This window comes from Polypterus senegalus, chromosome 15, assembly GCF_016835505.1.
Source record: "Polypterus senegalus isolate Bchr_013 chromosome 15, ASM1683550v1, whole genome shotgun sequence".
Lineage (NCBI taxonomy): Eukaryota > Metazoa > Chordata > Cladistia > Polypteriformes > Polypteridae > Polypterus > Polypterus senegalus.
The window spans coordinates 75,022,941-75,035,936 of record NC_053168.1 but is presented as its reverse complement, the minus strand read 5'-3'; the positions used below and the strand labels follow the sequence as shown (position 1 = coordinate 75,035,936).

Below are 12,996 nucleotides of genomic sequence, written 5' to 3'. Positions count from 1 at the left end.
CAGCGAATACCAAGTGGAGGCAAAGGAAAAACATACTATTTGTTGATTTAAACAGTGGTATAATCAACAAAAGGAAACTGATCGAATGACATGGCGTGTCGGAAAAATTCGAAAGCTCAAGTTCACAAAGAACTTGCGTACGACAGGGTATGAGGTACGGTGGAAAAGTGCGTGGCTTTATGCCAAGTGTAGGTTTTATACATCGCGATTTGAGCGTGGAAACGTTCTTACGCAACTTTTCTGTGCGTACGCACCGTTTATGCATGAGGCCCCTGGTCTATTGCAGTGTACTGAATTATCTCATGAAAAGTGCCTTTCCTTGTCATGCTGGTCAGAAAGACAAGGTGGTCTCCATGTACATTTGTCTATGAATGATATGATTTGTTTGCTTAAAGATATGACATGCATACTCTAACTAAAACCATTCCCCAGAGCTAACGTATTGTATATCTCCTAGTACCTGAGCGAGATTTCAGTGTTCAGCCAACAGTGGAGCACTGACAAGACCCCTTGTTACAATAAGGGTACTTGGCATACAGCTGGAAAGTGATGGTGAAACATGTACAATAGTTAACTTAAAGGTTCTAAACAATTCTCTGTAAATATTTTTTTCAAAAATTAATGAAAAATAAATATCAAAGTTAGAAATGTATATGCTTATTCCAAATGGCTGTTCTAGGGCTATTTCATATTGTCTCTCTTTTCTTGAAGAACTGGAGTTGAGTTGATTAGATTAGATGAGATAAGCTTATTAATCACAAAGGGAAATTTAGATGTATAAAGCAGCAGAAACATAAAACAAAGATACAGACTCAATGGGGCAAAGATACAATTAATAAATATACTAAATAATACATTTTTATTATGCAGAAATTGCAAAATGAGCTTAAAGACGATCATCATATAGTTTGGATTGTCAGGAGGAAGCACTGAATTATCTGTCAGGCAGAAAGGACCCCCAGAAGTGTGTAGTTAGCACACCATGGTGGAATGATCCTGTGGCTAAAAGTCCCCCAAGAAAGTACCTCCTACAGGGGATGGAGGGGATTTTTTATGATGGCATTCAATTTTGCCACCCACTGTTAGCCCTCTGGTCCTGATAAATTTGTTCAGGTATTGTGCATCTTTTGAGCTCAAGTTACTTCTGCAGGGAAAAGTGTAGTACAATGCACTGGCTACTGATAGAACATTTCCAGCAGCTTGCTGCATACATCAAAAGACCTAAATCTCCTCAGACAGTACAGTCTGCTCTGGCCCTTCTCGTTCAGTGCCACTGTGTTATCAGACCAGTCCAGTTTGTTGTCTGTGTGAACCCCCGGATACTTGCAGCTCTGCCCCACTTCCATGTCCTCTCCCTCAATGGTGACTGTTCTCAGAAGATCTCTGGCATGCCAGAAGTCCACCACCAGCTCTTTTGTCTTGTTGATGCTGAGTTGCAGGTGGTTCTCCTTGCACCATAAGACACAGTCCTCCACAAGCCTCCTGTACTCTGACTCATCTCCATATTTAATGCAGCCTATGATAAGGGTGTCATCTGAGGATTCCTGTAGGTGGCAAGTGCTGGTATTATACTGGAAGTCCTTTGTGTTGAGGGTAAACAGGAGGGGAGCTGGGACAGCTCCTGAAGCACTCCAGTAGTACACACCACCATTTCTGACACACAGTCCCTGAGCCTCACAAACTTCTGTCTGTTGGTCAGGTAGTCCATGATCTAGGAGATCATGAGGGAATTAACATGCAAAGCTTTGAGATTTTTCCCTCCAGTTAATAAGACAGAATGGTATTAAAGGCACTGGAAAAAAAAAACAAAATGACCCTGACTGTGGTGCCGGCTTTGTCCAGGTGGTATCAAGCTCTGTGGAGCTTCTAGATCAGGGTATCCCCCACAACTGTACTGTCAGTTTTCCAACAACAGAAATGAGGACATGGGGAAAAGAAATAAAATGGATAATCTTGTGTTGTTTAGATAGGTAGTGCTGTTTTTCTTCCAAATGAATGAGAGACGAGCAGCTGTTAACAGTGCGGTTTCATGAGAATGTCAGTAATAAAGTGACCAGGTCCTGTGTTTGATTCTCAGCCTGGCATCCGTCTGTTTGGAGTTTCCTTAGGTTGTTCCATTACCTCCTTCATCCTGCAAATGGCCAATCCTAAACTGATAATGTGCAAGTGGATATGTAAATGCATTCTAACCAAGGTTTGTTCTTTCCACAGTTTTCACACTGTGCTGTGCAAAACCAGATCAGCTTTCTGAACATGTGGTAATGTGTTTGTCAAGCTGCTGTCCATAGTGGCCGGTGTACTGTTAAAACAATGCGGTCTGCCTGGTGCTTAAATAAACTGATCATGAAGTCCAGTTGTTACAACTGTTACAGGACTGACCCTTACTTCACTTATGACAAATGGCGCCCATCATCTCCATGCTGTGTTGTCCTGAAGCTCTGTTAGTCACAAGTTCATTCTCCTAGGGTGTGCTAAGAGCTGCTACTGTGGCCCTTTTTCACCCATTGCCAACAGAAAATGTAATATATCCTACCATCATGCTTTTGTTTACTATAGTAAGATAAACTAGGCACAAGAGCTGAAGAAAGACAATTCTTTGTTTTACTAAATATTAGAAATATTACAGCTCTGCATCTTGCATTCATATGTCATTGTTTGTGCTTGTTTTTATTTCACTGTTTTATACTGTATTCTGTGCTTCTGCTAGAGCAACTGAATAATACTTAGGGAATACAAAAAATACACCTGTTCATGTATTTTATCTAATCTCCGTGTCTTTGGCATGTGGCAGAAAACCACACTTTGGAGAAAACTCACAGAAACGCAGAAAGAATCTGTAAATATGTGTTTGTAGTCTAGAAACTCAAACCTCATTCAAGGAACACCAATGCTTATATTTACTCATTGTTATATTGTAAAGCAAAGGTCAAAAGAGAAGCGTTTACTATTTGTTTGCTCTGTGGGATGTTTACGTTCAGTAATACATTACACACTTTTATGAAACTTTAATACCAAACAGGGAAACTGATTAAGAGAATTGATTTCCTGAAATTGTGTACTTAATTATAGGAATAGTGCAAATGCAGGGCTACAAAATAAATAAAATTGAGGAAGTACAGAAGACAGCCAGCATATATAAGCAGGCTGTCATAGAGACAAACATTGGGACAAGCCGGAGACTCTTCTGCACGTGTAAGTTGGAGTCGCCTTTTCCACTTTGAACAGTGCTGACTGAGTGACTTGATAAGGGTTTGAAAAAATGCCTTTCTGTACTATTTTCAAACATCTCTCGTTTTACCAAATTAGAGTTTATTAACCAAGCTGCTTAATATTAAATTCTTCAAATTGTAAGCATGCACGTGTTTTCTCTTAGCTGTAAATAATTTGTTTTATTTTCCTTTCAGGAGTAAAGAGAACATCTGTGACTTTACAGGAAGGTGAGTGAAAAGTATTTTTTAAGAGTACACTGAATCAAGTGACTCCTTACTGTACATTACTGTACAGCATTTTAAGTAACACATTTGACAAATGCAAAAAACTAAAAAAATGAGTACAACAAAACCAGAATAAACAGCCACCATTTGATAAAACAGTGCCATTAAAGTAAAAGGACACTGAAATGGAATTCAAGTCCTCTCACAGTGCTTTCAGTAAGAAAGTGAATTACATTATGAATCGACTGAACAGTACATTGGCTTAGCATGAACATCTGTACACAACAATGGCTGCAGTTTAAGGATGGCAGTTGTCGTCTCTTTTTATTACTGCAGTATGCAGGTAGTTGAGGTGAAATTTTAAATTTCACTCATGAAACCAAGAGTAGCAAAGTGCCTAACATTGTTGCCACACAGCTTCAAGAACTTCAGGAACTTTGTGTTCATGTGGATTTTTCTCTGTGCAATTTGACTTCTTTCTACATACCAAAGATTGGCAGCTATCTTAGCTGATTTCTCTCACTTGGTCCACTATGAGTGAGTGTGTCCAGTGATGGCATCCCATTGAGGATTACACCAGCTTAGAAAAAGGAATGGATGAATGTTAAAATTCATCATGACAGATACAAAAGGACAGATTTTTGTACCTGGGGTATTACAATACTTATTTTGAAAACAGTGTGTCTATTAACACTACAATAGGGGGATAAGGGATGTTTAATGTGGCTTTGTACCATCTGGGTAATTAAACCAAATGTCATTTAATTCTGATTAATTTTTAAATGTGGGCAACAACTGGTCACAAAGTGCAATAAAATGAGCATTTCATATTATTTAGCATAACATCTGTAATGAAAATACAAGCATGCATATTATATATATCTAACTTTAAAACAAAAAAATTGCTAACAAATGCTGATTTTCATAAGCACTCAGTACTGAAGCATTATAATGGACGCAGGTTTAATTCACCTTAGTGGAAATAAAGTTGTACAGATTCCACAACAGACCCCATGAAGCCAGCAAAAGTGCATGTTTTAGGTAAGAAGGCTTCATCTGTAAATGGATGTGTTCATAGATATAAACATATTGTATGACTTTTGAAAATTCATCCTTGTAATATTTGATCTCTCTATCAAGAATCTGATATAAATAATGAAACATTGATTCAACTCCACACGGGATAAAAAGTGTTTGTCACTAGACTGAATCTCACTCCAGATGAGACACCATTCATCAAACAGAGTGCACTCAAATCATATGCTCAAATACACAGCAATTACATGAAGGAAGTTATATTGTGACACCACAGAAAGGATTCTGCCATGCAAAGTCCACACAAAAGGTAGGCCTGGTAGCTGTGAAGCGCTGTTCTAAATGCTATGCTAAAATTACTCACTTTTTATGTTTTCTTTTTTCCTCAGATGCTGCAAGTTGGATTACTTCTTTTAGTCACAGGACTAGTCTCTGCTTCTCAGCTTTGCCAGAATGACATGATCTGTCCAGAAGGTTCAAGCTGCTGTGAGACACTGAATGGTTATGAATGCTGCCGTGCAAAGGTAAATACAGAAATGTATTGCATGAGTCAAAATGTCACTTGATAGGTCAAAATACAATTAAAACTACCAGGGTGAGTTTACATGACAGCACCAACTGGTTATATTGAAAAGTAGAATGACACAGCAGTCAGTTTGAGGCTACAATGCACGACCAGAGTGGATGCAAGTCTGCATTAAGCAACCACTGATCAAAGCTTACAATTGTGGAGTAATTTTCATGTTTTTTTTAAGTAGAGTAACCAGGTCCTTAACTAGCAGCTCACAACCAAATAAACATAATGACAAAAACAATCACCTAGATCCCTCTCAGCTCACCAACAATAAACCTAAGGCACTTAGTATTTTGTTACTACTACCAGGTTTAGAGTTATAAATGATCTGCATATAGGTAAAATCTTTACTAGAGTGCACTAGTTGTGGACTTCTAATGGAACAGAGTCACTTAATTATATGTATCTCAGAATTGTAATTAGTATTTACCTGTCTTTTCCCTCAATTGAAGCAATTCTGTTCTTACATTTTCTTCTGACAGATCCATGCTTTTAGTCCCTGAAATAAGCTCTTCAGCTCTTTTCAGTTTTTTCTCTTGCATTATTTTTACTATAAAGACAGTTTTATTATAAAGACCATAATGGCACACTGTATTTAAGGCATATTATACAAATATGTTCACACGCACACACACAACATACAAGTATATACTGTAAACAGAACTTTGTGTATTCCACATCAAAGGAAACATATATAACAATATAAGTGATCCCAAGGTATTGTTTGAAAATTATTTAAATCGCACAAAACTAACAAGATGATGAATATCAATGTAAACTCTGAAAGTCCTGAGATGATACTATGTGAACATACACAAGAATGCTCATTCTAGCAGTGTTTTTACTACAAACTTAAAGAGGTGGTCACAGGAGCACTTCAGTAGCCACTCCAAATTATAAGCACAGTTTTCACCAAGTCTTACAGAAATCTTAATATTTCTCCAATACTCCTGGCGTGTTCTCCCTATGCTCTTTATAGACACCAACCCACAACACATTTCTGTTTTATATTATGAGCCAAAAACATTGCCTGTTGAGTACTCTTAGATATTAATTAACACTTATGTATATCTGCACCTAGGAATATGCTTCTATTCTTCCCATTGATTATTTTTTTCCTTCTAGGAAATGCCTCCAGTGCAAGGTCAGGAAATGACATCTTTCGAAAGATCAAATGACAAAGAGGAAAGTCCACAAGTCCGATGCGACAGTTTGTATGTTTGCCCTGGCTTACAGACATGTTGTAGGCATGCCACTGGTGATTGGGGCTGCTGTCCTTATTCTCAGGTAGGCTTTCCTATTAATTCAAAAAAATCTGGTGTCATTACTCCTTCCAAACATTGCATAAACATATTAATAGTATTTAATCAAGGAAAGAAAATCATCTACACATCCAGAAACTAAGTTTTGCATTATTTATACAGATCCGTTATGGAAAAACTGAAATACTACTTTGTTCAGCTTGTGCATTTATGACACATTTGTATCCTCACTTCAAACTCATGTGCAATGCTAGTTAAAGAAAATTAACAATTATACTTTTTTGCCTTTGGATACAACTATCATAGCCTGTGACATGGGCATTCTTGTAGCTCCGTTATTGAGCTTGTCTCAATGGTAAAGGAATTCATAGACCTTCTGCCTTGGACTGATGTTTTGGAGCTGGGGCTTCAGGATCTCTAGGATATCAAAGACTTTTGGTTCCAGTTATAAATGGGAATTCGATGACCCTGACAATATGTTGCTGGATTAAGCTTTCAGACAGAAATAATTGTGCTTATATATTTATATAATATGTATATATACTTTTTATTATAAAAATAATGTAATTATTCAGAATAAAACTCATCTATTTCAAATCATTGGTAAAAGAAGTAAAGATTGACAAGAGTGGCGTAAGAACTCAAGGACTAGTACAGTGGAACCTCGGGTCACAACCGTAATTTGTTCCAAAACTCTGGTCGCAACCCGATTTGGTCGTGACCTGAAGTAACTTTCCCCATAGGATTTTATGTAAATACAGTTAATCCGGACCGTACGATTTGTATGTAAATATATAATTTTTAAAGATTTATAAGTACAAAAAGAGTTAATTATACCATAGCATACACAGTGTAATAGTAAACTAAATGTAAAAACATTGAATAACACTGAGAAAACCTTGAACAGAGAAAACTAACATTGCAAGAGTTCACGCTATTGCCTTACGAACCCCTCCCTGTAAACACTTTTTTTTAATGAGTTTTAAGCACAGGGAAAAAAATGAAAATTTGAAAAATCCGTAATTTATACAAAAACTAACCATAAACAACCAAGAAAACTAACCTTGCCTGAGTCGAGTACTAAGTGAGAAGGAACTACAGTTTTGAGGTAAAGCCTGTGAAGATGTGGGTTCGCTGCATGCTCCCATGTCACTTCCGGGAGCACTTAAACCCGTCACCGTCAGTAATGTTTACGATGCGCATGACAGTGAGGCACTACAATGGAGCAATCGGATGGTGCAAAAAGTACCAAGTGCTTTTATTAAAATCAACAAAATAACAATCAAAAACAAAGTCCAAATTAAATAAAGTGCAGTGCTTTCAGAATCCTTCAATAAATAAATGATCCCATAAAAATAAAAGTGAAGTGGAGGTTAAAATCCAAAAGAAAAAAGTCTTCATTAAATCCAACGAGATTAAAACATTGCTCAAAGCAGTCTCTTTAAAAACAAGCCAGGTGCATTCTTTAACTGCCTTCTCGGCCTTACTGCCTTCTTTAACTGCCTTCTCACGCTGTCTCTCTCTCGCGCTCTCTCTCTTGCTCACTGTACAGGGAATGCACAGGGAGAGACTGAATACGTGCGAACATCATCGTCGCGTACGAACCAGAAGGAAAACTGGCTTGTTCGTCACCCAAGTGTGTGGTCGTGAATAGATGCAAAAGTTTGGCGAACTTTTTGGTCATAACCCGATTTGCATGTGGTCCGAGACATTCGTGACCCAAGGTTCCACTGTACTTCTGTCTCAGATCACTATGGACTCAGGTTTGATACCTGACATGGTCACCGTCTTTGTTGAGTCTACATGACCTCTTCCTGTTTGTGTAGGTGTTCTCCATTTTACATACATATTCATTTTGAACTAGCTGGTGACCCTAACGCCAGTAGCACACGCCGGTAACACCAACAAAACACCGGTGATCCCAGAAAGAAGTGTTTAATCTCGCAGGGCATCCTGGATATCATCGAGATGAGACACAGCGCATGGCTCAATGGCAACTCTGGTCTGTACCGGGAACTGAGAAGGATGGCTGCGAGGGCTCTGAGGGCAAATAAGGAGGCATTTGTTAGAGGAATCTGTGAGCAAGTGACAAATCATCTGTGTTCTAGCGACCCACGTCCTGCTTGCGGAGGAATCGAGGCATTACGCACATCCAAATCTGTTCCTCGGACAGTCGCAGTCAGGGTGTCTGATGGAACAGTCCTTACGGATGACACTGCAGTTATGACCTGCTGGGCTGGCTACTTTGAGCAGCTGTTCAAAGCTGATCCTCCGACTAGGATGTTGGATATCTCTGGGTCCATGGTCCTTGAGGCTGATCCTCCAATTAGCAGTGAACCACCCAATCTCAATGAGATTGCCCAGGTGGTGAACTAGCTGAGGGAAGGAAAGGCTGCAGGGATCTGTGGCATCTGGGATGAACTTCTCCAGGCTGGTGGTAAGGCTGTCCTCCTGGCATTGCAAGCAATCTTTGCTTCTATTTGGGAGACTGGCATCATCCCAATTGACTGGAAAATGGGACTTGTCATCCCTATCTGGAAAGGGAAGGGTGATCGCCTGGATTGCAGCAACTACAGGGAGATAATACTGCTCTTGCTGCTCTGGGTAAGGTCCTTGCTAGGGTCGTCCTCAATGGGATCCGTGATCACTTGCTCACCTACCAGCGACCGGAACAGTCTGGATTTTCGCCTAAGAAGTCTACCATCGACTGCATCCTGGCGCTGAGGGTTCTCGTGGAGCGCAAATGCGGATATCGGCAGAGTTTCTTTGCAGCCTTTGTCGATTTTCGCAAAGCATTCGACTCAGTTTATCGAGCTGCCCTTTAGGGCATTCTGAGGGTTCACAGGATCCCCTTGAGGGTGCTGGATATCATGGCCAGCCTGTACACTGGTACTGTTAGTGCTGTGCAGAGTGGAGGCAGGACCTCTGCATTTTTCCCAGTTGATTCTGAGGTTCTTCAGGGGTGTGTTCTTGCTCCTACTCTGTTCAATGCTTGTATGTACTGGGTGTTGGGCAAGGTCGTGGGGTCCAGCGGCTGTGGGGCATCTGTTGGTGAAGAAAAATTCGTGGATCTTGACTTTGCTGATGATGCTGTGATCTTTGCAGAGTCAATGGAGGCTCTGATCGGGGCGCTCGAGAGACCGAGTGAGAAGTCTGAGTGTCTGGGCTTGCGAGTGTCCTGGATAAAAACTAAGATCCTGCCCTTTAATGACCTCTTGGGCACAGCCATCAGCAGTGTGTCTGTTTGCGGAGAGAGTGTCGACCTTGTTGAGAGGTTTACTTACCTTGCCAGCGACATTCATGTCTCTGGTGACTCTTCCTATGAAGTCAGTAGACTGATTGGGAGAGCATGAGGGGTCATGAGGTCCCTGGAAAGGGGTGTGTGGTGCTCCCGATATCTATGTAAAAGGGCGAAGGTCCAAGTCTTTAGAGTCCTGGTGCTTCCTGTCTTGCTATATGGTTGCGAGACATGGATGCTATCCAGTGACCTGAGACGAAGACTGGACTCCTTTGGCACTGTGTCTCTTCGGAGAATCCTTGGGTATTGTTGGTTTGACTTTGTGATGAATGAGTGGTTTCTCATGGAGCCCCGAATGAGGCACATTACCTGCATTGTGAGGGAGCATCAGTTAAGTCACTACAGCCATGTGGTGTGTTTCCCCGAGGGTGATCCCACTCGTAAGATCCTAATTGTTGGAGACCCAAGTGGCTGGACCAGGCAAAGGGGGGGTTGCCCACGTAACACCTGGCTGCAACAGATAGAGGGTCATTTGTGGAGGGTGGGACTGGACCGCGTGTCTGCCTGGGGGGTTGCAAACCGGGATCCCGAGTTGTTTCGTCGAGTAGTGCGTGGAGATGCTCCCCATCTTGATTTTACTTGACTTGGTGACCCTAAACTGACCTGGTATGACTGAATGCAAGTATGTATGATTGCGTCCTGAAATGGCTTGGTGCACCATCTAGGACTGGTTCTTCCCTTTGCTTCTGGGATGGGCACCTTCTTCCCATTGACTCTAAACTGCATAGGTGTTTTAGAAAAATCAGTGGAAAAAAAGCTACTATATCCTTTACATCTCCATATTATAAATACATCACCATATTGTGCTACATTTGTAACATATGACCGTGCACATTTCAAACAAGGGGATGCCAGGGAAAACTGGAAAACAAGTTGGGTATGCCCAATTAGGATCCGTGCTGGTAATGTGTGTCATCCTTTGGTAGATGTTGGTTTTCTACTCATTGCACAAGAATGTTATGAATTCTCTTAAATAATAAGAAAGCAGTTAGCCTAACATACTGTAAATAAATCATCTTGAAAAAATTATGCATGCAATCAGAGATGTAGATACATTAATCCATCCATCCAGGCTGTAATAGACTGCTTTTGAAGAATACTCTCTCCACGGCATTTTGCTGAGGAGTAATTAAAAGATACATCCATCCATCCATTTTCCAACCCGCTGAATCTGAACACAGGGTCACAGGGGTCTGCTGGAGCCAATCCCAACCAACACAGAGCGCAAGACAAGAACCAATCCCGGGCATGGCGCAACCCACCACAGAGATACATTAATAAGCCTATTAAATGTATTAATGTTATATTAAAATATAATTTGACTAATATAGTTTACAAGAGGCTGCTAAAATGAAAGCACAGCAGCTTCTTTGTGCACGTTTCACATCGCAAATTACTACATGTTTTTATGAAATACTGTACTTCAAAAAAAAGTATTATAACATATTTCTATAATTGTGCTTTTCAATATTTTATAGATTTAATTTAACTTACCTAACATACTAACTGGCAATACGGTACATGTGCCTTCTCATTTCTGACAGGGTGTTTGCTGCTCTGATGGCTACACTTGCTGCCCATATGGCACCAGGTGTGTTTCGTTTAACCAGTGTGTTAAAGGTGGGTATGGCATCCTGTGGGCCAAGAGAGAACCTGCTGTGCCGCAAAAGGCTTTGAATCAACCTCTTCTGGAAGTAAGTTCTAATTTAACTATAAAAGGAGAAGTATGAACATTTGGACAGTATAACATTATTAAAGCTCACCAGGCATTCATTCATATACAATAAATAACCTTCCCCTTAGCTTAATATTGCAAAAGTTTGTCACCACAATCTAACTATGTGAATGATACAAGAGCTGCTCTGATCCAAGTCTGCGTGCCTGATAACCCAAGAATCACTTAGCTGTAAACAAATTAAGCAACCATATTTAATGAGTTCTGGAAATTTTTTTTATAAAAATATGAACTGGCTCATGTTTACAATAGGCCAGAGTTTCAGAGCTCATGTACTAACTTTGATCTTTGGAATTTATTTTTTTTATAAAGCAAAGCTACTTCTGTTCAATATAATACATTATATATGTACATTTTATGGGAGTTAATAAGGAACTAATTCTGACTGAACACAAAACAGTAAACTATTTATACAGTCCGTTTCAGCGCAGTGTAGCTCCATTAATAAAACAAAATATCATGAATTAATTTCCCCTGCTAAAAATATATTATTGTTGTTCAACTGTTAATTTCTCAGCTACTACCTTAACTTTGCTATCCTTTATTTTTCTGAAGATTAGTTTCATTCAACATTTTCTTGACTAAATCTGAGTTCATGATCTGAAAGAAGAACATTTTAATTACTTTGTGCAAAGAAAAAACATTTTGATGATGGGAAACAAAGCTTGATTCAGTTGTTAGTACAATAAAAATTATTTTCATGGGATAAAAATAAAAAAAAATGTATTTTTGGGAGACTGTTTTTGGTAGCCATTGGGCATTTGCTAAAATTGAATTATTTTGGTCCATGAAAATCTGCTGTTAATACAAGCATAGGTAAATGGTACAGAATCACACCTTCCCATTTAGCTCACATGCTAAGGCCACAGGTTTGGACACTGACCTAATTCAGCTCATTCATCCCTCTAGAACACCTGGAATGTGCTACAACTGTACCCAGAGGGACTTGCTTTTCTCCAGGGGAGATTTTAGTTCCACTTCATGTTTTGTATGTTTCTGCTTTCAGTTACATATAACTTTAAATAATTAGTTGATATATTTTGGTTCTCTTTTCTCATCTCAAAATCATATGATAAGGCATGAAATTCAAATTAAGATTATATTCTATGTTCCAAGGGAGCTGAAATACAGAAAATGAAAATATTAAATATGCTGTCTTCTTGTTTGTGATTATCTGACAGTTTGTTCATATTTCATTTGCAGGGTCAGTAATGATGTACATCCTGTTTTCTGGAGATTTTGGTTCCTGCTTTTTATTTTAAATTTCTATCCAGTAATTCATTTACAGCATTTTCTTTCAGTGTTTTCTGAACATTTTGAATAAAATTCATCATTTAAACAATGGCATTGTTTTTAGTGTTATGCACAAAATGTGGCATACTGATATATAAAACAAAAGTTCTTCCAAGATATGTAGAAAATGAAATAATTTAAAGGAGGGCATATAATAGTTAAAAAAACAAGGTATCACAATGTGATCCTCATTGTCTTCATGTTACTCATTTAAAACTGTACTGAAATAAGGAAATAGTGTAATATTAAAGAACTTCCACAATGAGCATTCAGTTGAGTACTATTCTGAACAACATGCAATTTGGGGGAATTATTCAAGAATGCATCAGTGTGGAATTTTGGAAAGCAAAGATAAAAATAAACAC

General features: G+C 39.2%; 1 protein-coding gene across 1 annotated transcript; it reads left to right on the top strand.

The window, feature by feature from the left end:
- Positions 1 to 3,171: 3,171 nt before the first annotated feature.
- On the top strand, positions 3,172 to 12,628 carry LOC120516072 (progranulin-like). Its single transcript, XM_039737526.1, has 6 exons — positions 3,172 to 3,192; positions 3,405 to 3,437; positions 4,859 to 4,993; positions 6,169 to 6,330; positions 11,148 to 11,297; positions 12,542 to 12,628. The coding sequence occupies exons 3-6, from the start codon at positions 4,859 to 4,861 to the stop codon at positions 12,548 to 12,550; spliced, it is 456 nt and encodes a 151-aa protein (XP_039593460.1). The 5' UTR covers positions 3,172 to 3,192; positions 3,405 to 3,437; the 3' UTR covers positions 12,551 to 12,628.
- The last annotated feature ends 368 nt before the right edge of the window (positions 12,629 to 12,996 follow it).